Source organism: Manacus candei, unplaced genomic scaffold (assembly GCF_025592945.1).
Source record: "Manacus candei isolate 608988 ecotype Guabito, Panama unplaced genomic scaffold, ASM2559294v1 h1tg000060l, whole genome shotgun sequence".
Lineage (NCBI taxonomy): Eukaryota > Metazoa > Chordata > Aves > Passeriformes > Pipridae > Manacus > Manacus candei.
This window is the reverse complement of record NW_026138108.1, coordinates 8239733-8262194: the sequence shown is the minus strand read 5'-3', so window position 1 is coordinate 8262194 and position 22462 is coordinate 8239733. Positions and strand designations below refer to the sequence as shown.

General features: G+C 37.2%; 1 protein-coding gene across 2 annotated transcripts in view; it reads left to right on the top strand.

The window, feature by feature from the left end:
* Nucleotides 1-22462, top strand: part of INSC (INSC spindle orientation adaptor protein) — a 137526-nt gene that overhangs the window by 36543 nt on the left and 78521 nt on the right. For both annotated transcript variants that reach the window (XM_051804392.1, XM_051804393.1), the window contains exon 2: nt 6469-6562. In XM_051804392.1, coding sequence (XP_051660352.1) covers nt 6510-6562 — 53 coding nt within the window. In that variant the 5' untranslated portion in view covers nt 6469-6509. The remainder of the gene's footprint in view (nt 1-6468; nt 6563-22462) is intronic.

Genomic DNA, 22462 nt, shown 5'->3' with positions numbered 1-22462 from the left:
GTATCTGCTTGCATTGCTGATCCTCTGAGAACCAATAAACTCTTTCATATGGTGATTATTCTGCGTTGCATTAAAGATAAAATATAGCTCTAGAGTGCACAAACTTGACACCTATTATTCAGTTCCTGAACCTCAGAAGTAATTCTTTTCTAGTGCAACTGCCTCTAAAATGCTGATTTCTAGAAATGTGACCACTAGTCAGTTTGTTCCCAAAATACTGCCATCTGTAGAAATTGGGGTGCCCCTTTCAGAGGGGGAGATTTTAGAGAATTTGATAAGATTAGAAAAAAAAAAAAGATGCCAGGTGATAATTCTAGTGGCCTGTTGCCTAATCTATTTTTGAGGGAGATTGGGAGAAAGGAAGTCATAGAATCTGTAATGCCCTTTTCTATCTTCTTATATTAAATATTTTCATAATGTAGTCCATGATGATAAACTCCATCTTTCTAGAGATTTTGGATCTAAATGGGAAATTTGCTAAAGATGTATTGTAAGAAAACTCATGCCTTGTCTAAAGGACTTGTAACGTGTATGTGATGGTAGATCTTCATTCCTAACCTTGGAGAAAGCTGGATTACCTGGGTAAACAGGCATCTATGCTTTCCCTTATGATGCAACCAGAAGTTGCTGATTGCATTGCAAGTGTGTTTTCATGTGATCCACTTACTAAAATAAAGATATGAAATGAGCAATCCAACACCTCTTACTTTAAAAGCAGGTTTTGCCTTGTGATGATCAAAAAGAAAAAATTGTACGTGTTCAAGGAGGGCTTTAAAAACAGGAAGCGCTTTAGGGAATTGAACTCTGTATGCAGAGGAATAGGACTGGCCTCAGATTTCATATTTTCTTTACTTTGACCCTCAAGAATCTACACAGAAATGTTCCTCATCTGTAACTTTCAGGATGACCTATTTGAACTAAAGATTTATCAGCTTCTCCCCTGTGCTCCAGCCCACAAGGTATAGGTGAGTAGAATAAGGCTAAAATGAGAACTGTCCAGAACACAAAAGAAGTAGCACAAACTCCAATTTGCATGAATAACTACACTTGATGGAGATAGATATAGATATATACCTCTCCCATACATATAATATATACTTTAAAAATATTTAATGTAATAGAAGCTTATGATTAATATATAATAAAGTGTGAGATTTTTTGACAAATAAAAATATAAGTGAATATAATATAGTTAAATAAACAGAGGTCAATAAGTATGTATTGCATATATTTTTTGTATGTATATATTCAAGGACAGGTTAGATGAGGCTTTGAGCAACCTGAAAGCATGGAAAATAATAATGAAAGGTAATAGAAGGTGGATGGTACCTACCTAATGGAAAGTATCCCTACCCAAACCTGGGGGGCTGGAACTAGACTATCTTTAAGGTCCCTTCCAAAACAAACCATTCTATCATATCTTAAGAGGTATTGTCCAAGATAGAGTCTTGTTTAAAATGAGATCGTCTCTCTGCAGAGGGCAGAGAGAAAAGATGGGAAGAAATACGCAATAAAAATCTCTGTAACTGAAAATTAATTTACCTTTCACATAGTACTTAAGGTGTAAGGCATAAACTTTTCAGCAGTGCTTCCTCTATGATTATTGGTCCTGCAAGAGCAGTTACCATGAATGAATGCCATAGGTAGTGACTGTTCCCACCTCTCTCTCCCAGTTTTAATTTGGCATTCTAGGAGTGTGGCACATAGATCTGCGTATATGATCCCATGGTAATACAAGACATTTTAATGCATCATTTCAAGGACTCTTCATTATTTTTGCTCCTGGTTTTATGGTTTCTTAGATTTGTGACACCCAGCTTAATTCTGAGTTGGCTTTTACTATTGTAATTAATTAATGTCTATATAAGACTCTTAGAATGCAAAATGACATGGGATTCTGAGACCTGAAATGGCTAGTGTGGAAAAACTTCTGATGGTCTGGGTGTGTTGCTGAAGGACAGAATGTATGTTTTTACTTTCTGACCTATCACATAAATGCTGTCAGAATTTTGCTCTTAATTTGATTTGTAGCATTCCATTAACAGTTTTTCTGTGTACAGGAGAATAATAACTAATGATTCCCCAACTCCCAGAATTGTAAAGTAAGGGCAGGCTCTGTTTGGCAGAGCAGAGGTTGCACTTTAGTACAGACAGGAACCGTTCATATTAATTAAGTGATATCTTGTCTGAAATGACTTTTAGCTAATAACTCTTATTCTCAGGTTAACCATATTGGTTATAGGCAGTATGTTCATCTAATTCAAGTGATTATTAATAATCAAAGGGTGTGTGGATTTCTGTCTTTTCCTGAAAGAGAAATGATGCTCTTGAATGACCTTATTTTAAGACATTGTTAGTGTTGAAATTATGATAGGGGTTGGAAGGGGAGTGGAGAAAGTTCATAGATTTGCCTTTTGATTTCAGCCTTTACAAAGGTGGGCATGTATGACATGAATGACCTCAAAAATGTGAATTTAATTGTATGAAGTTTCAGGGCTTAATTATTAAGGACATCATTTTGTGATAAAGAACTTTAGGGCCATCAGTAGTACAAAAAAATGAGTCACATTTCACATGTTATCATGATACTTTTGGTCATGGATGTTGTTTCCAACAGAAGCCTGACTGCTGAAATCCTCCTAATTTCTAGCTTGTTAAAGATAAACTAACATGTTAAATGATGTAGAAGAAATTTAAACTGGAAGATTTTACAAGATTTTACAATTTGTTTACCTACGAGGAGTAACATCTTTTGTAGATTGTTAAAAGGCCATGTGGCACTGTAGAAGCTGCTCTCCAATAGTAAACAAACTTGAGCAAGAGGAGGTTCCCAGCAGGGAGTTCTTGTAAGACAGGAGGGGGTCTGTTGTTGTGGAACAAGTGTGTTAACAGGTTGCAGCTGCATCACTCTACTAATGAGGTGTTGCACAGCTTTCACAGGTGCTACCAAGCCTGGCATAAGTCAGGATGAGACTCTTCCTTCTTTGGCTTATGGGTGGGCTAGTTTGGCAGTTTTTTTAGGCTGTTTTTAGTTCTCTGTGTCAATTGCTGGCAAGGCTTGGTGCTTGTATATAAGCAAGTTCCCTCTTCCTGGTTATGTGGTGTTTGTTTATTTATTTACTTATTTATTGGTCATGAAGACCACATCCTCTGCTGACACTGCTTTTTCTGCCAATAGTGCTTACATGCTGTTTCAGGTGTGATGCTTTGTCTTCTTATGAAGCCCAGTTCTCCGAAAGAAGCTTTTGGCTGACTGTCTTAGATGGGATTGAAAGGATGTTTGTGATCTGCTTATCTACATCTATCCAATAAACACGAGGAAATAACATCTTAAAATCTGATCCAGTGTTAATACAAAAATGCAGGACATAGAGGCAGCTGCCTTGGATACATCTAATTCCACACGCGAACCCTGCTATCTACCAGAAGAATTATAAGTCATTATTTACAACTGAAATACAAGTCTGTGTACAGACATATATTTATGTAAAATCCAGTGTAAGGTGTTAAATAAGAGGCCTTATAATAGTCAAATAATACAATTTTATTATTTCAGTGTGTCGGTTCAGGCTTGTACCAAAATCACCAATATTGCAAAATACAAGTAGTGTTATTTTTTCGTACAAGTTTACCTAGACAGCATCTCTGACCAGCTGTGGACCTATTCAGTGGCCACAGAACCCATGGGAAAAACCAGACTCTCCTGCAGAACTCTACTGATGTTACCTGTTAGTATGCATATACTTAATAAATGTATGTGTATACACACACATAACGTCTACATGGTCAGCTGTGGGAGAGGACATTCCTTTTAGGAGTGCTGACTAGAGCTCAACACTATGTTGTGGACTTCAGTAAAAAGCAGCATCAATTAAACAGAAGAATTCATCAGTCCTCTTATAGTCTTTACCAGGAAGTACAATTCTTGGTCTTACCCAGAAAGATGAACGAGAACACTGAAAACTGAACATCTGCCATTGAGCACAATAATTGCCCAGCATGTGGTGGAGTCATTCCAAGCAGGACGAGGAGCCTGTACCATAACAGTCACTGGTTCTCCAACTTCTCTTGTAGTCTTGGGGGTATTGTGGGTCCTCTGGCAGACTGCCAAGTGCTTGGAGAGAGCATTTTCTCAGGCTGCCAACATTAACTTGGGATTAAAGGTTTGAGCTAATATCTAATCATAGTCTTGAGCCAGACAGTCTGGTTAAGATATTGTTGTGTATTTTGTTATTGTTCCTGGGGCGTAAGTAACCTCTAAGTAGGAGTTGATCATATTTTTAGAGGCTCTCAGACATAATATAAAAATGTGTTTTGCGGGAAGACAGCATATAAAAACTTGCATTTTTGTCAGGTTTCTAATTTATAGGGAACAATGACATGCAATAATCTAATTTATGTCTGTGTACATTATGTCACTGATCACAAGTAATGAAGTACAAGCAGGTGGCTTTGATTTGTATGTTAGAAATTGTTAGTAGGCTGAGCTAATGGTGAAGTAGCTTTACCTTGCCAGAGGGAAGCTGTTGATTTAGTGTTGGTAGCATAAGAAGGTAAATCCCAGTCTGATGCTGAGCAGAAAGAGATGGCTAGTGTCCATGAAATCTGTACTTCTGTAGGTTGAAAGATTTATTTTCTTGGTCCTTTATATGATAAGATTCAGGAGGGGAAACTTCATCTTGGAAATTAAGGAAATTAATACCCTTTGGTTAAGGGTATCACCTCCAAAGGAAGACAGTGATAATTGTGATATTTCGCTATTTAGAGAAAATGTGATTATATCATTGTTTGCATTTGGTAATCTTAAATGTCTTTGAAAAAGGGAAAAAAGTCTACTAGTGAAAATAAATGAAGATAGCTGATTTATTCCAGTTAGTGAAATCTTTCCATCTTTCCATCATATGCGAAATGCTTTGAACAGCAAAGCCCAACAATAAGCTTGTTTTTCAAATCCTTGTGTGCATGGGAGCAGAAGGATACGTACTAACATTTGCATGCTTGGGCACATGAATTTTCAGTCACAGTCTATCTAATACCTGCAATCCTTTTAAAATGGACAATTCAGTAACACTTAAACTGTCTATCTGTTTTTTTTAGTGTTGGTTTTGGGATTTTTTTACAGATTCTTCTCCCATGTTTCAGTCTTTTAGTCCATACATCTTATTTCCAGGAAAATCTGGAAATCCTATAGGCAGGAACACAGGCGACATCATTACCAAAGCAATCTGGTGCTAATAGTGGACAGAGTATGTGAACACATTATGTTGATTGTAATACTTTGAGGTACTCAGGACAATGTTTGTGAGATCTTGGGGAAAAAAGCCAGGACATGGATTAGTAATGAGATCAGTTTGCTAGGAAAGATTCTGAGGACCACTCTGTGGCAATTAAGAGCAATTTGGAGTGGTAAATATCTTAAATGCTGGCTGACTCCGCTTGCAGAATGTAGCCAATAACCAAATAGCAGAATTTCACAAGCAGCTACATCAAAAACATTCTGCCTTAGTTGGTGACACTAACAGCAGTAATTGCCTGTGTAAAGTGTTTTCTTCAGGAGTGAGATTCATTGATCCCAGTTTTTTCTTCACATCTAAGAAACTGTAATTTCCCCACTGTTCCTGTCTCCTCGTCCAAATTAATTCGTCTCCTCCTTGTTCTTCATGAGTCATAGATTAATCTTTTTCTTCAAATATTTTGCATTAGTTTTCTGTGGCCTTGTGGGTGAGTGCAAATGACTTCACTTCTTTTGGTAGAAAAAATCCTCTACAGCTTTTGTTGCAAATATGCATTGATCTGTAGTAGGTGGTGTAAGATGAGGCTAATTAAAAGAAGAGGGAAGGAGACAGCACCCCTCCCTTTTGTGAAAATGAGGAATCTCTCTCCTCCTTTCGTGTATCTTTCCAGTACAGTTAATGTTTGGATGCACCTCTTGGTAAGTGGGTATGAAGGGGAAACATGGAGGAGGAGTGTGTAGCATTAAAAATGGATAAAAAAAAAATGAAATTGTTTAACATGGATGGGATTAATACTTTGGTAGCTTAGACATCAAGGACCTTTCTGTAAATGTAGTACTAAATGATCCTGAAATCATATCAGCATACGCTCACTTGCAATCTTCCTCCCAGTAGCATGAAGAATTACAATAATACTCATTAGATTTTTTTCTAGAGTTCAAGTTAGTACAAAATAAATGAGGCTAAATAATAACTCAATATTAACTCAGAAATGTTCAGCCCAGATGGCTCTGACCTCTGCAGCAGTCCAGGAAGTTCAGGAAATGCAAACCCTATGTTGCTTATGCCATGGAATGTACTTAAGGACCTTGGTTATCTGCTGGAGTTGTGAGGTAGTCTGTGGAAAAGAAGCTTTTTGAATTGTTTTTAATGAGTTATCTCCACAGATGAGTAGGGCGATGCATGAAGAGGCCCGAGTTTCCCTAGCTTTACTAAATAACTGTTTTCTTTCTAGATCCCAGCCTATGGGGAAGTGCACATAAGAAGAGGATAAATATGGCTTTTAAGGGCGAGGATCACTTAGATTCCCTTTCATTACCAGTTCAGCGGTAAGTGGTGCATTCTATCATCCAGCTTTGAGTGACTAAATGCCTCTGAGGTTGCAGCTGCACTTTCCTTTGAGGACCCAAGGATGTTTAAAATCTCATTTTTAAACTCAGTAATAGGTAATGTTCCTGCAAAATGTTGAGAATGAATGTGGAAATCTGAGATGTATTTCTTGAGGTATTTGCAAATTTGTGTACCTGAAGTCTGGTAAATCATGACAGTGAAGATGCAGCCATCATTTTTAAAGGATGACCATGTTTGCAGTAGAGGTGTGATTGTGTTTACTGGATCAATTCTTTGTTGTGATGGAAATCCCTGGAACTTGCTGCTCTCTGTGAATACTGCTGAAAACTGTAAATATGAATCTTTTTAACTTGATTGACTTTCTTCTGGTGTAGATATGGAGGTATGGTAATAATACAAAGGCTATAGTATAATCTCTCCAATCTGTGTTGCCCATTTGGGAGTAGAGACACTGGTGATTCTGCTAATCAACAGATTAAGAAAAATAAAATTTATCTGTTGGTTGGCATCTAGTAGCTGTATCTAAGTAGTATAGTTCTGTTTCTAGTATAATGGATGTTCCAGGAAAAGGAAAAAAAAAAATGGATACAATAGCCTACAGTCTTCATATGTGGCACAACTGGGGTGGTTTTGTTTTTATTTTGGGAAAGGGAGGAAAGGTGGCGCTGCTGAATGCAGGAATAAAATCAGAAATTAAAAGGTTTTGAATTTCAGTCTTTCTTCCAGTATTCTTTCTTCAGATCACACTGTAATTGCATATCAGGAACCAGTTAATTATGATAAAGAGTCTCAAAATGTGATGTTCTTCTTTGTCAGTAATTTGATATTTCTCTACCTGTCCCTTACTGAGTCTTCCAGCAGATACTTTGGTAATGCCATTAAGCTCACAATCACAGTAAGACCATGTGAATATGTTCTCTTTTAGAAGAAACACTATATGGAAGAACATAGTTTGGGGATACCAGATTCCAGGACGACTGTTACTGTTCATTAGATGTTAGCTTAAACTTGCTTTGGAAATAAGTGAGTCCTAGAATCCTGAAGAGCCAAACATTGAGTGGACTAGCATAAATAGCAATGAGGTGTCCTATTTTACTTATTAGTTTAGTTTTGTTCTGTGGGATGAAACCACGGAAGATCATTTCAGATGCAGACAGTAGTGAAGGCAGGCCAATGACTTTGCTATGGAAATTCTCAGGCTAAACAAGTGGTCAGATAAAGTGCCAGACATCCAGGTTAATTTCTTGGTGGTAACTAATGGGTTTCACAAGCTGAACCCTGGATCAAAAGCCAAAGAAGCTATTATAGCCAACTGGGGCAGTGCAAGACTCTTATAGCAGTAGAAAACTATCTGCATAGGCCCTGTGGGTGGCCGAGGGCTGATCCAGGCTGGTGGTGGCAAGATTGTTTGCCCATACATAAATGGGGAAATTAGCTGGAGGCTCTCTATGCTAGCAAATGGAAATGTGGAGGAGGAATAATGCACTTAAAGATAACAGCAGCACAGAACTGAAGAGCACTGAATTTTGTAGGCTAGCGACTTCTAGAAAAGGAAACTGCCTGTGTGCGGTGTTCAGGGAAGAAAAGCTCTGCCATGCTGTGTGAGCAAAGCCACACCATCTCACAAGGACTCTGCACTAAGATGTAGCTTAGCACAAGAAGTGACTTGGAGAAGTCCCATGTTGCAGGTATTATGTTCTGACAAACAGCTTGACTGAGCAGGGCAATTCTCTATAGCGAAATTCAAAAAGAAATAAATGTTCTCCCCCACCCCCAATAAAATATGAAGCTCTTATTTTTGGTGTCTCTTTTGAAAGAGAATCCTTTTTTCTGCCAATGAGGATTATTTCAGATAAAACCCTTCTAACAAATGGGGAGAATGAAGTTGACAGTGGCCAGAGAGGTGAAGACACAGAGAAGGCCAGAACTGAAAAAAATCTGTTTTTACCCTAAGAATTCAGCAGAAAGAACACACTATTGGGTAGATAATAAAGTTCAGGAGTTGTACAAAGTTTTTCTTGATTATTAAAAAACCCAACAAAACCCACTCTACGTAACAGCTTTTCCAAAGAAATGGAATTTTTATGAGATTAGGCTTTTTGTCTGGGTTAGAAAAAGGAGTGATATGGTCCCTGTTTAAAGAGGATTTAAAAAAATTTAGCTTTCAAAATAACAAAATTCAAGTATTTTTAATTCATTATTGTTCCTATATCCAAGCCTAGGATGTATGCCTGTCTCAGGATTCCAGCTCATGCTCCTGTTTTTTGAGAAAAGGGACTTGAATTCACCTGAGGGTCTGTGTTGTTGTGTCCTGTCACAGCGAAAATCTAACACAAATTCAACTGATGGTCAGTCCTGTGTAGCACCACAACTGTGTCTTGCCTCACATTTAGGTCAGAATACTTCAGAAATAAAAACATCCTCAAGTAAGAATATCTGTATCCATAGGAAAAGTGTACCATACGCATGGAAACAGACTCCAAGTGTTTCCACAGCAATCATTAAAGTCCGAAGTTATTGTGGCTGTGTAAGGAATTTAGAACTGGGGCCTTAAACCAAGTTTTGGTGCTGCATGAACTGTTGTTTACACTCTTTCCTCAGATTTTATGGGAAATTACAGCTTGCATTTGAAAGTCTCTAGAGTACTGAGTCACTGTGTTAATGGTTTTCTAACACACTGGCAGACCTACTTTCTGTAATTGATATCTAGACTCCTATAGATGCAGTATTTAAAAGTATCCTGAGGAAAAATACAAATTATTGTTACAGAAACTTTATTTTCTATTTCAGTGAGTTAGGAACTTACTGATGGTTTTGTCTCCTAGGAGAGAAAACAACTGGCAATAGGTCATTTTTATAAAGAACTAATCTAGTTACTCTCCAAAAGCTGTTAGTCCTATGTAAAGCATTTTACATGGTCATAAAAGTTATCTGTTTTTCATCAGTGATAACCAGTTCACTACAGCATATGAAGTGTAATTGTATTCCTTAGAGGTGCACACATCCCCATTCTGAAGTAGCTATTTTTAGTATAGCTTTTGGAAAATGTTGTTACCCTTTCCTTGTATCTTTATATTGCTATTGTTTTTCTGTATTTCTGGTAAGCTTTTACCTTGACTTTTCTATCTGGAATAAAACCTGTTATGTCCCTGCCCCTCTTCCTGTGTAACAAAAATTCTTTGAACTTTGTTTTCTGTAAATTAAAGTTGTAAACTACACAGACTTTTTTTCATTAAGGACATGGTTTCTTATACTTTCCATATTGGATGGTAAATTCAACACTTGGAATGCTGAATCTAAAGTCATTCAATAAAAGAGAGAATACTCATAACCAAAAGTGAAACAGGATGCTGTTTTTGCTTCTTGAATTATGTGTTCTGTTCAGTGTTGCAACTGTAAGAAACACAGCATAATTAGACATTTTTTGAAAATAAATGAGGGTCTTGTAGGGAAATTAGGTAAAAAAACCCATCACCAACTCGCTCACCCCCATTCCAAAACCAAGTGAAACCAAAATGAAGCAAACAAAAACAAGCTGAAGAAAGACATAATCTTGCTGAAAGAACTTGAAATATGGGCTACTCTTCAAGTGGGCAGAGAATTTATCTTTCTAATCTCCAGAAAAGCAACACTGCTGGTCTGTTTAATCCACTGTCTAAATATGTTTACAGCTTCGAAAATTAAAGATGTTTCTGGAGGTTATAACTTAAACTAACATACAAACAAAGGGCAATGTTAATCATTTAAATGGGATGTTTTGTTGTTGTTTATACAAGGTCAATACTTTGAGGACCAGGAAGATGCTTATATTTGGTATTAATTGATGTTTTGACAGATGATATTTGTCAAAAGTTGAAAGTTGTGACTTGAAATGGAAGCAAGAGAAATTCAGGATTTTTGTACTGCAGGAACTGCATTTATTCTACTTGTTTCTCCGCCAAATCAAGATGACAAACTTGTAGAACTTCATGGAACATATAGACTTCCATATTTTTCATCTCATCTGTCCATAATTTATTTTTTTTCATAATGGAAATTACTTTTCTCATCCAAAAAAACCCCAACACTTGACAAAATAGTCCCAGTAATGAATATGTGGGTTTAAAAAAAAAAAACAACACACAAAACAAACAAACAAACAAACAAAAAACCCCCAAAAAAACCCAAACAAAAAACCCCCCAAATTGTAAAAAGAAGAAAAAACCCTCAACTTTGTGAAGTGAGATGATTTGTACCTGTATGGGAACTGAACTATTTCAGGGACCATTCACATCACATTTTACTTCTGTTTCTGGAGCTTTATGTGGACTCTGTGCTGCTGGAAAGAGATGTTTTGAAAAACTTTGAGGTATAAGACACATGAAGAGCCTTTCAAAGTATTTGATACATGTTCAGATGGGGCTGTCAGGAAAACAATGGATCTGTTGGTTTCTATCCCTAGAGCGTCTAATATTTCTCAAATACTGGGTGATTTAATCCTAAGAATCAAAAGCAGGGAGATTATGTTATTCTATCTAGAAAATTACTCTTGACCAGAACTGCACAAGAAATGTAGGTTGGCTTTTTTTTCAACTAACCAGTGGTGTCTTGCCCCTTGTATTCTGTAGGCCATGGGAATCTGTAGGTTTTGGTGCTATCTCTTTTTCTGGCCCTGAAATTTGGGCGACAAGTCATTTCATTTGTGACAGTTCATTGCAACGTTTCCTGTTTGGTTATCTAGGGGTTTGACTTCTGTGAGTTAACCTGAATAAGGGTTATTCTCTTTTATCTCACTCTGGTCTATTCCTTTTTTAACCTTCCCAGTTCTTACCTTTCTACTTTGAATCTGCATGACTTCTGTAATTTGTTACCATCTTTGTTCTCCCAAGATTTGCCTCATTTTTTCTTTTTTTTTTTTTTTTTTAAATAGCACTTTAAGTCTTCAAGACTGTGCTTGGATTATAATTAATCATGAAATCATGTTTAAGTACAAGTGTTTAAATACTTTGTCTGATCAGTGATTGTATGTCTTATACTTTTTGGACATCTGTGTGAATTCCTTCTGTTTCATGGTCTCCTACAGTGTCTGCTGGTGATAATTAAGGGCTTATTCTGTATTTCTGTCTTCTCTATGTCTGTGAACTGAACTTCCTGTCTGACAAGCATTCCATACCAAATAGAAAACAACATTTGCATTTTGTTTTTGTATTTTAGAGGCTGCTTACTGTGCATATATCTTGCCCTGCTTATTAGAAACCTACATTCACTATGATCAGTTTTGTTTGGATGATGTCAGGAGCTTGTTTGTTGTGGCTCTTTGAAAGCATTCAGATAAAGACTGTAAGAAACTCTAGAAAAAAAAAAAGCATTGTTACTTGTAATACAAGAGCTGGAGCAGAAGATTTTCAGAATTTCAAGTTCAATGTGCTTACATGGCTCAATGAATCGCTGCTCTATCAGTTTTTGAAAACTATTTGAGAATTGAATGCTTGCTAGGAAATTGAAAATTCAGTGGCTGTAGGAATAGAGTACTGCAGAAAAAAGCAAGCTGCTTTACTTTGCCAATAACGCAATAAAGTTACCTTCCGGTGACAAGAGATAAAATCAGTTATTGCAGAGCTTGAGGCACTAATGATGTCTCATTTAATGACATTGCATTCTTTTCCTTTAGTTCAGTTTACATTATAGCAATTCAGCAAATAATTTTACAGTGACAGAAGGGGAGCTCACCTTACTACGAAGTATTTCTGATTTTAGTGATTTATATTCTACATGTAACCAAGCTGAAAGCTGAGTAGTTTGTGGGAGTTTTGATGGTGGTAGTAAAACAGATTTGTGTATCCATATGGTCCTTCTGGGAAGGATTTTCAGGCATTCTATCTGACTGAGGCCAAAGGGTGATGTCAGTAAACCAGCTACTATTGATTTGCTATAATTTGGTGGCATTCATGAGGAATATGAACTCAACAGCTTTTTTTTTTCCCCTTTGAATCCATGGGTAAAATATCTCTGTTTCTATATTCAGGATGTTAAAATGTAGGTCAGCACTTAAGCTTGCAAAAAGCAAAAAAATTGCATTTAATTTGAACTTTAGGCATTTTTGGGGTCTGCAAGCCTGCCAGAATGCAAGATATTTCCCAGCCTTTTCCTTAGGATTGTTTTGTCATTATATCTTTATGTTTAGTTGTATAACACACTGTAGAAATATATACTACTTCCCAGAGCTGTCCTGTAAAATATTGTATGTTGAACTATAAAAGTCACAAAAGAATTTTGGCTTTTAACCTAGAGGAAATTTGAGTTTGTCCATTACAATAATTGTGAAGTTATGGTGACTTTAAAATGTGAGAAAATTGATGAATTTAAACAGTCTGTTCAACTGACCTCTCTAGACACTTTTTCATTAAACTTGGTATTTCATATTTGTGGCTTGCTGTTACTTGGAAACTACTTTTGAAAGATCAAGACCATCTTTCATCCCTAAAGACAATCAAGAGTTTATCCTGAATCCCTCTTCTCAGGATCAGTAACATGTTTCACAGCATGTGGCACACAAGCACTGTAAAAAGGTCAAGCAGGTGCTGGTATGGCCCTTATCACGGAAGAAATTTGGCTGATTATTTTAAGAATGAATATTTTTGAAATGTGGGAGTCTGTAGAAGAGACTCTTCTTTTGTGTCTTAGGGAAATAGCAGTCCCTATCTGCCCAATGAATATCTTGTGTGTGGGACTTGGTATCCTTTTGAGAAAACACCCTCGAAGTGTATTGGAAACCAGTGACAGAACTCACCTGAATGTTAGGTTACCTTACCTGCCAGACAGAGGTGATGCTTTCTGACTGTCTTCACAAGTACTGCATTGTGCTGGTTTAAAAGTTAACCAGCAGGGGGAATGAACCCAACTCAAAGGAGAGATTATAAGTCAGAATAACAATTTATTAAAATAATACAGTAAGTACAATAATACAAACCAACAATTGGTCTCAACCCACAAAAACCCAAATGTATAACCCAGTACCCTGGGGCCTGAACAAAGTGGTGTTCCTTGGGCCCTGTTTGAGTCCAAAGTAAAGGGAGAGGGGAAGAACCTGCTGGTGGGAGAGCTACTGCAGTCTGGCCAGAACTGGTGATCGCAGTCCAGTGGTGGTCTAAGTCTGGTTGAGAGCGATGAGATGCAGCCGTCCTCTGGATCCCACGAGTGGGTTGAAAAAATGTTCCAAAACTCCAAGATTATATATCCTCCAGTTCAGGCAGGAATGTTCAGTGCTCCCCTCAGGGCAGGGAGTTCCACAAAGGGTGTGAGGACAGAAACATCTTCCTATCTCACAGGCCTCTTAACACCTAGTTTATAGCCTGAGGAGTCAGGCTCTATGGGCAGAGGGTGCGAATAGTCTATTGACAACAATAGTCTAGTTTCTGGGAAATGACATGGAAGGCTATAGAATACAGTTTTGGGTTACACCCACCATGATGAATTGATCTCAGCTGTCCTAACTAGGACATGCATGAAATTTTCATCCTTACATCAATTTAGTGATCCTGCCAACTTTACACCTTGCAGCCAGCTTTTCTATTAATTGTTTTATGGCTTTGACTCCATGGTTTGTGCCTCTCTGCAAAATTTTTACTGGTGCTAGCAAGACCTTTTGAAACCAGTCAGATGTTGTTTGTGGTCTGTTATGTTTACTTGCATTCCTATCTTCATCCTGCTTGTTTTTCTGTAGCACACTTTGGAAGAGGTATTGATCAGGTTTACACACCTGCTATCGCTCCTATTGGAGTGCTCTGTTTTCAGAAGACATCTTGCTAGTTGTTTATGTGTTTAAGGTTTTTTTTCTTGCACAGGGAAATTTTCTTTCCTGTTTGTTAATCTAACAATGTGAATGATGCATTAATTGACACAAATGCTTTGATTTCTTTTAGTCTACCAAATGTTTTTAGTGCAACTTGATACTTGTCTGCTTTGTGAAGTCTTCTAACCAGGTAGATGGATTCTTGGAAGTTTGGGATATATTAACCATACCATGAGAAGCTCATGGAACTTTTTAAATTGTAAAGTAATTGTATTTTGTCATTGTCTGCCTATATGACAATGATTTATATCTTTCTTAGCATTAACAATCTTTCCTTCTAGTTCACAACTTGTGTCCCTCTGACTCCCCCAAAATAAAAAAGACGAAAAAACTGAGACAGTTATAGTTTCTAGGTATCTTGCATTTAGCACATCTTGCTTTTTTGCCATTCAGCCTTAGGAAAAAAACCTCCTAAACCCCTACCATAAAAGTAAAATAGCTCCTTTGGTTGAGTTGCTGTGCAGTAATGTTTTGTTGTTATGACACCATGTTTCAGCTCTGGACACCCGGTAGGAACTGTGTTCGTGACTTCTGTATTGTCCATGAGAGCTTCCTGACATTAAACACTACTAAACCTGAGCTGCAAACTCTTTGAATTTGCCCCCTGTGAATTGTACAGGGAACTTTTTTGCTGCACTGCCCGCAGTCCTTGGTGTGCATCTTAAAGAAGTTATTTGGATTCATTAACAAATCCTCTTCTTGCATGGAAGAGTTTGCAAGTTATATGGAGTCTTCAGGAAGGCAATGTTAAATAATTCTAGTGGTAAAGAGTACACCTTAGAAGGAAAGTGTAGTCTGCTTTGTCTAATTTCTGACCTGTTTACTTTCCAGGTCTTTCTGAACTTTGCAAATCATAGTAAAGACTTTTCTGTCTTTCACAGAGTCATAGAATATGTTGAGTTGGAAGGGAACCACAACGATCATTGAGTTCAACCCTTAACCCTGGTGTTTCCATATACAATATAGAGTTGTTACTTATTTGTTTTGCGAAACTACTGAGACACTTTGATTTGCTATGCAACTTTGTGCCTATCAAGCAATCTGAATTTAGTATTCTTGCTGGTAAGAATAAAGATCCATATTTTTGTCTCTCCTCTTAGCAGTTAGGTCATATTGTTGTTGTCACGTTGGTAATGTAGCTGGAACTGTTCTTGTTAGCCCTGGAAGGCAATTAAGGATAAAATTCTGTCTTTTGACTTCAGTGTATCCAAAGTATCTTTCTTGTATAAAATGCAAGCTGCTTTGAAGCATTCCAGGCACATTCATGTTCACTGTAATAACCAAGGGGGAAAAGGACCAAGAGATCTTCCTTAACAGGAATACACATCTTCATGGAACTTGAAAACAAAGATCACACTAATGAAGGGATCCTAATGCTCAAGGAATCAAGTTCACTGAATTATTGCCTTATTGTGAGAGTGTTGCCCTCTGACTTTAAAAGGGTAGTATGGTTTGCCGTTACTTTAATTTTGATTTAACATTACACATCATTCCTCCTGATTATCTGCTGGTTGTAATGCTGATTAATCTTCTTGCCTTAGGCAAACCACTTTCTCTTCTTCTGTTTTTGTGCTCCACCTCAGCTGAGGAAACACAAAGAAAATCCTTACTAGTTTACCTTCACAGGTTGCTATTTAAATGATACTTTTACAGCACTATGTTATGAGCTCATATGCCTTGTTATGCCTGATGTGTGTGCATCATTCTACTGCACTGTGCCAGGATGGCAGTGTTGAATATTACCTAGCAGATGCTTTCAGTAAATTTGGGGTATGTTTCTGTTCACAAAACCTAACTTGTTCCTTCCATGTGTTAACATTTTATTATCCTTTGCACAGTGGTGTTGCCTGGCGAGTGAGTTCATTAAACTCTCTTTACAAACATGACTATAACAGAGGATGATGAATAAGTACCAATACCTTGTTATTTCTGAGGTGTTTTCCCACAATCCAATTAAAAAAAAAAGTAATCCCTTCATTAAAGATATTTTAATGATCTTACTATGATTTGTTTTCTCAGTTATTTAGCACAAATACTAAATACAGTATTTGTCATTTCAATTTGCGTTTCCTGGGACTTTCTTCCTTATTTAATTGCCTGGTTTCTCTTAATCTGGTTTACTGCTGCCTGGGGATGGTGGGAGGATCTTGTAATCAGTTGTTCAGCAACCTGTAATGAGCAAATTTGAGAAAGCTAGCAGGACAGTGCTGCAACTTTGTAAATGTTTTTTTTTTTTTTGACAAATAGTATAGTGATCTTAAGAAATGTGCTGGTTGGTCTGACCCCATTTCTAGTCTCATTAAATTTGGTAGTGTCTGTTAGTGGCTGGGTTTCTCAGCTTATATTAGGCCTGAGGGATTTGGAGTGAAATCCATACAGGAGTTTAATATTAAGATGAAATGTGACTGTTAGCAATTCCAAGTTTATTATTTTTGCCCCTTACAGTATTTCTGAGAATGTATTAAATTGAGTGTGTATATACCTGTATATATATGTACACACACTTTTATTTAGGGCAATATGCCTAAAGGCCAATATGCAATATTTTACTTGTTTTTAAAGAAAAAACTTTTTATTATGTTGCATGTGTAAACTATTCTTCAGGTACTTGAATTTTGTATTTTGCTATTTGTGGGTGCTTTATTGTTCAAGTTCTTTGAGGGTTACAATGGAAATACAGAAAACATCTCTATCAAGAACATACTATTCTGACAAACTAAAGCTATGGAAATATTTTTCTAATACCTTAAGTGTCAGCAGGACTGAGCTCAGGATAAAGATTAAACAGGAGCAAACCAGGGAAAACCAGAAAATTATTAAAAGACAAAGGAAAGAACTAGGCAATGGTATCCAAGCAGTTGAACTTATTCAACAGATGGCAAGATAGTTGAAAGCAATCTTTTAGGAAGTGCTATAGAACCAAAAATGTCTTGTTCAGTATCAGCTGTGCACACATCAATGCTTGATTTTGGAAGTTACCTACTTGGCATTTCAAAATGAACTTTCTAGATCCAACTTGACAAACATGATGCAAGAAGTAAGTTACTTTGCTATGGCAATGAAAAATCATTTTTCATACTACTTATACAAAAGTGCAAAATAATTTGGTTTATCTGTAGTTTAAAAATGAATAAATTGAAAAGTAAAGAACATTCTGTGATTGTGAATCTAGATTTTTTACCTAGACAGGAAGCAAACATGCCTGGTGAGATATTCTATTAAATTTTTCATTTTAAAAAATATTCTGCTGAGTTCAGAGCACAAAGTGTACTGCTAACTGGGAGAATTAAATGTTAACTTTCAACCACATTCATTGTCTCCCAGTAGAGTAACTGCACTGTCAATGAACACAGAGGGGCTTCTCTGAGAGTGCTGTCAGCCTGTGGCCAGGAAGATTCAGATATTCTCATCACAGATGTTTTCTACCTTCTTTGCTTTTGTAACATAGCTGAGAAGCTTTGAAAAACTATCCAGAATGTTACCCTCTTTTTGGTGCGAGTATCATTAGAATTAGGTTTTTATTAGATGGGAATTAAATTGGATCATCTTCATCGAGAGGAAACACGTTATATGTGACGAGGAAGATCTTTGTTCAGTATGTGAAATTACTGTCTTGATAACTATTCACTTTTTCACCTTTGATTTTTAAGATTTATTTAAATCATAGAAATCAGGGAATAATTTGTTTTGAAAAGAATCTCTAACTTCATCTCCAGGCTATTCTTTTTTTTTTCTTTTCTTTAAATGATATGTCTAAATTTGATACATGTATTATATAATATATGAATATATATTTCATATATCTACATATGTTTATACAATGGTTTTCCAAAGTTTGGAAAAACAAAGTTTGTATTAACATCAAAATCAGTTTGACAACTTGCCTCTGAGATAGGTGTGTTGGTGGTGATGGTGGTGGTGGCAACATGGGATAAAATCAAAGGACAGGCAAAAATTGGAATTGGGAAAAAGTGAAATCAACAAATGATGCCTATTCAGATTGTTAACCCAGAGTATGGGAAACATAGTTGTCTGCAGGCTGACTTATAGTCCAGGCTTGAATTCTGGGCCAGAATTTTCTATGCTTTGTGCCATTGATGCAAAAGAACAGTTCTGATTTTAAAAAAAAAAAGATAATTTGCTGTATTTTTTGTTGTTTTTTTTTTTTTTTTTAAATTGCAAGTCTCAAAAGTAGTTCACTTAAATCAAAATAGTAAAGTTAAAATTCTAAGCATAAAATCTGACATGCTGGCCTGTCTTCAAGCCTTAAAGAAAGTAACCTTATGAATATTACAAATCTCCAGCTTGCAGTAGTTGAGTGCTTTATTCACAGGTGTTTGAGTTGGGTTCTCAGTTTTCAGAATACCTTGAATTCCTCAGGCTTACAGATTTGAAGTAAGAGTCTTTGTAAGTTGCTATTGTTTAACACTTTCTTTTAGTCCAGTGCACCCAGGGGGAACTCAGGAGGGAGAAATATAGCAGTGTCTCTTCATAATTTTTTTTAATTTTTTTTACAGAAACTTAGCTTTATGGCTGAACCATTATTGAGAGAAGTTTTCCATCTCATTTAGAAGCAAAAAAACTTTTCTCAAGCCTGTCTTCCTGTGGCACAGTCCTGATGTGGAGGTGTGAGGGCCCTGTTTATGTTGTGAGGGTGAACCAGGAAGCAATTAGATGGGAGTACTGCTGATTTTTGCTGTGTAGAGAGTCTAAGCCCTATTGCTCTTGGCTAAAATACCAGGAGCAACCTGAAAAGCAATCAACTGCTACTGCCAGGGGAAAGTAAGGTATTTGTTTCCCCAAGCATTTTGTTCTGCTCTGAAGGGCTGGAATTGTACTGAACTTTTTCTGTAGTTTAACTGCTGGATGAGAGGTTGATCTTGGTAATTTTGAAAGTATATCTTGGTAAAACATGAAGGCAGTCCAACTGACTAAACTGCTACACAGCTGCCCTGCTGCAAAAGAGGGAGCATTTCAATATGTGCTCTGGCCTCAGCATCGTTCTACTGTAGTTTCTATTGCTGCACGTGCAAGGACCTCAGTAAATGGTCAATTCAGCATTTTTTACTATTTAAATTAACAGCTTGATATCAAGTTACACACCTCTTCAACATATTCTACAACAATGACAAAGACAAGAATTTGCATTTTTAACTTAAATGTCTGCCATGACGTGAGAGGCAGGGACCTTGCTTTTTGTTTGCTCTTGCTCCTTAGTTTGGGTTGCATGAACCAACCCACACGTGTGAGCCACAGTTCACCCACTGAAGACCTTCCACAGAGAGGCTCTCTAAGCCAGCAGAACAACCAGCCTTGTGGGATAGTTAAGTGCAGTTGTAGCATCCAAGAGCAGACATGCCAGTAGACCACAAGTGGAGGATGTTTGCTGGCACGCAGCATCACTGGTGCTTTGTGTGTGCTACAAGGACTATGGTAAGTGAGGTGAAAGCCAAAGCAGACTGGCAGCTACTGTGTCTGCAGTAGGGTCACAACTGTACTGCAATTGCATCCCCTCTCATCTTTTGCTGGTGCCAGGTAGGATGAATCAGGCCCATGTCTTCATGAGATGAGAAACTGGAGTAATAAGTCTTGATTATTCTCTTTATAATGGTAGATAAGAGTTCAAGCCATTCTTCCTGCTATCTTTGTGAACTTTCCAGCACCTAAAAGTGACACTGCTCTTTGCTCAACAATTAAATGTCACTGTGCGTATGTGTGTGCTTGTGGAAGAAACAGTGGTTTCTCTGTGGAAAAGAAGGTTTTTGGACAGTTCTGATCTTTTTCAATTAAGATTTAGGACAGCATTTGGTTATCTGCTTTTTAATTTGACACAGCATAGGGATATATATGATATACATTCAGTACACTCTCTGTTCATAGTGCAATAGCACAGAAAATTTGATTTCAGTTTATTCTTCTAGAAAATCTGTACAGGGTTTTTGTTTCCAGAAAGAAAATTGAGATTTCTTCCAAATTTTATTTAGGAGAAATAAAAAGGGCTCCATGTGTTTCAAAAGCTTATTGCATTCTCTGTTTGTTTTTTGTTTCTGTCTTTTGTAGGCATTTTTTCAGTGATCCATCCTCTTTAAGGGTTGTAATTTATTTTTTTCACATATAACTCTCTTTTCTACTGTCCTCTCAGTGTGTGTCAAGGAATGTCAAGTCAAAAAACATTTTGTCTGTATGATGCTTTTGACAATGACACTCGAGCTGAGATTTTCTCAGAGTTGTTTACAAAGAGAGGTTATAAGGAAAATCAAATCTATATGGGGAGTTTGTCACCCTATTTGTATTAGAATCATAGAATGGCTTGGGTTGGAAGGGACCTTAAATATCATCTGGTTTCAACCCACCTGATCCCAAGCAGGGGCATCTTTCACTAGACCATGTTGCTCAAAGCCCCGTCCAACCCAGTCTTGAATACTTCCAGGGATGGGGCATCAGCAGTTTCTCTGGGCAGTCTGTTCCAGTGCCTCATGACCCTCACAGTAAAGAAATTCTTCCTAATATCCAATTCAAACCCACTCTCAGTTTGAAACCATTCCCCTTCATCCTGTCACTGCATACTCTTGTAAGTAGTCTTTCTCCACCTGTCTTGTAGGCCAATTCAAGTACTCAAAGCCTGGAATTAGGTCACTTAGCTTTCTACATACTTGTTGTAATGCAATTCTCTTTCTCCCTCTATTCAGCATTTCATTTGGACCCCTCTCAACATGTGCTTGCACATGGACATATGTTCATGTTATAAAATGACATGGAGACCTCATATGAAGACCAGGTGAAGCCACCTTTTGCACTTTTCATATGCCTCCACACTGATCACCTGTTTCATACTCTGAAAAAATGCCTTGGGAAAATATGATCACCTCAGCATTAAATAAATCAGGAAAGAGAAAACGGATATGCTGAAACATGCCTAATATTTCACAAATGCAGTACAGGAATCATACATACTTCCTGCAGGTATATTAACCTTACTTTTATTTGAACCTATATATAGCCTCCAATCACTCTTGCACCGAGCATGGAGCAGTGCTGCTTCCCAATTTAGGTCTTTAAGTAATCTATAACTAGAAGTGCTCTTAGTTATTTTTTATATCTCAAAGAGCATCAGTGGTGAAAACAACCCATTATCATCAGAGGTCTGTATACATCTCTGCAGCTTGTTAGAACAAGTTTTTCTACTTCAAGAAGATAAATGTGGTACAGGCTTGCTTATTTATTACAGTAACATAAGAGAAGACAAGTTAGGATTTCAGGCATCCTTTTATGTCAGAAATGGTCAAATCTTTTGCTAATAAGCAGCAAAGTACTGCTGGTATTTGCCTTAAAACCATTCTCCAAGCTTTTTTTTCTGTGTACTTTTAAGCTGTGGTGCTCAGAATGCTGTCACTGTCAGGCACCTGTGCACGGGGTAGCCAAGTGATACACTGAGCCATATACTTGTGAAGAAGTTGTGAAAGGGTATCCTATCCAGTGGCAGTGTGACTTAGAGATTATTCAGCATGGCCTAGAAAACTCCCTGGAGAAACTCTTTTGCAGTTCTCAAGAAACATGAAGGTAGAAAGTTGAATGAATCTTGTATGTGTGTGCAAGATGATTATTTCACAGTAGCTTAGGCCTGCAGATTAAATGAAGGGAGTAAGGTGTTGTAGGACTGTTTATCAAGTCTTTGTATTTGTTTTTCTCAAAGCTGAAGTCGTGCAGCAAAATGACAGGAATTCTGAGTACAGTTGGCTGAGAAATGGTTCTTCTGTTTGAATATTTAGGATTTTACCTCTATGTGAAGATAATGTTTCTTCATTATACACTTAACTGTTTGAAATCAGCAGAGGAAGATCTTCCCCTCTCTGACAGCTAGAGTGGGTTGCATATGTGTGCACTCTTCATTGTTACGTCTGATACATAAAAACTGATCTGATTAAAAAAAAAGGGAGGGGAGGAAAGGATAGAGTAAGAGAGAAACAACATAATTACTCAGGAAATGGCCAGCCACTGCTAGATCTGATGTGTGTTTGATATTTGATATGTAGTCTCATGGATATAG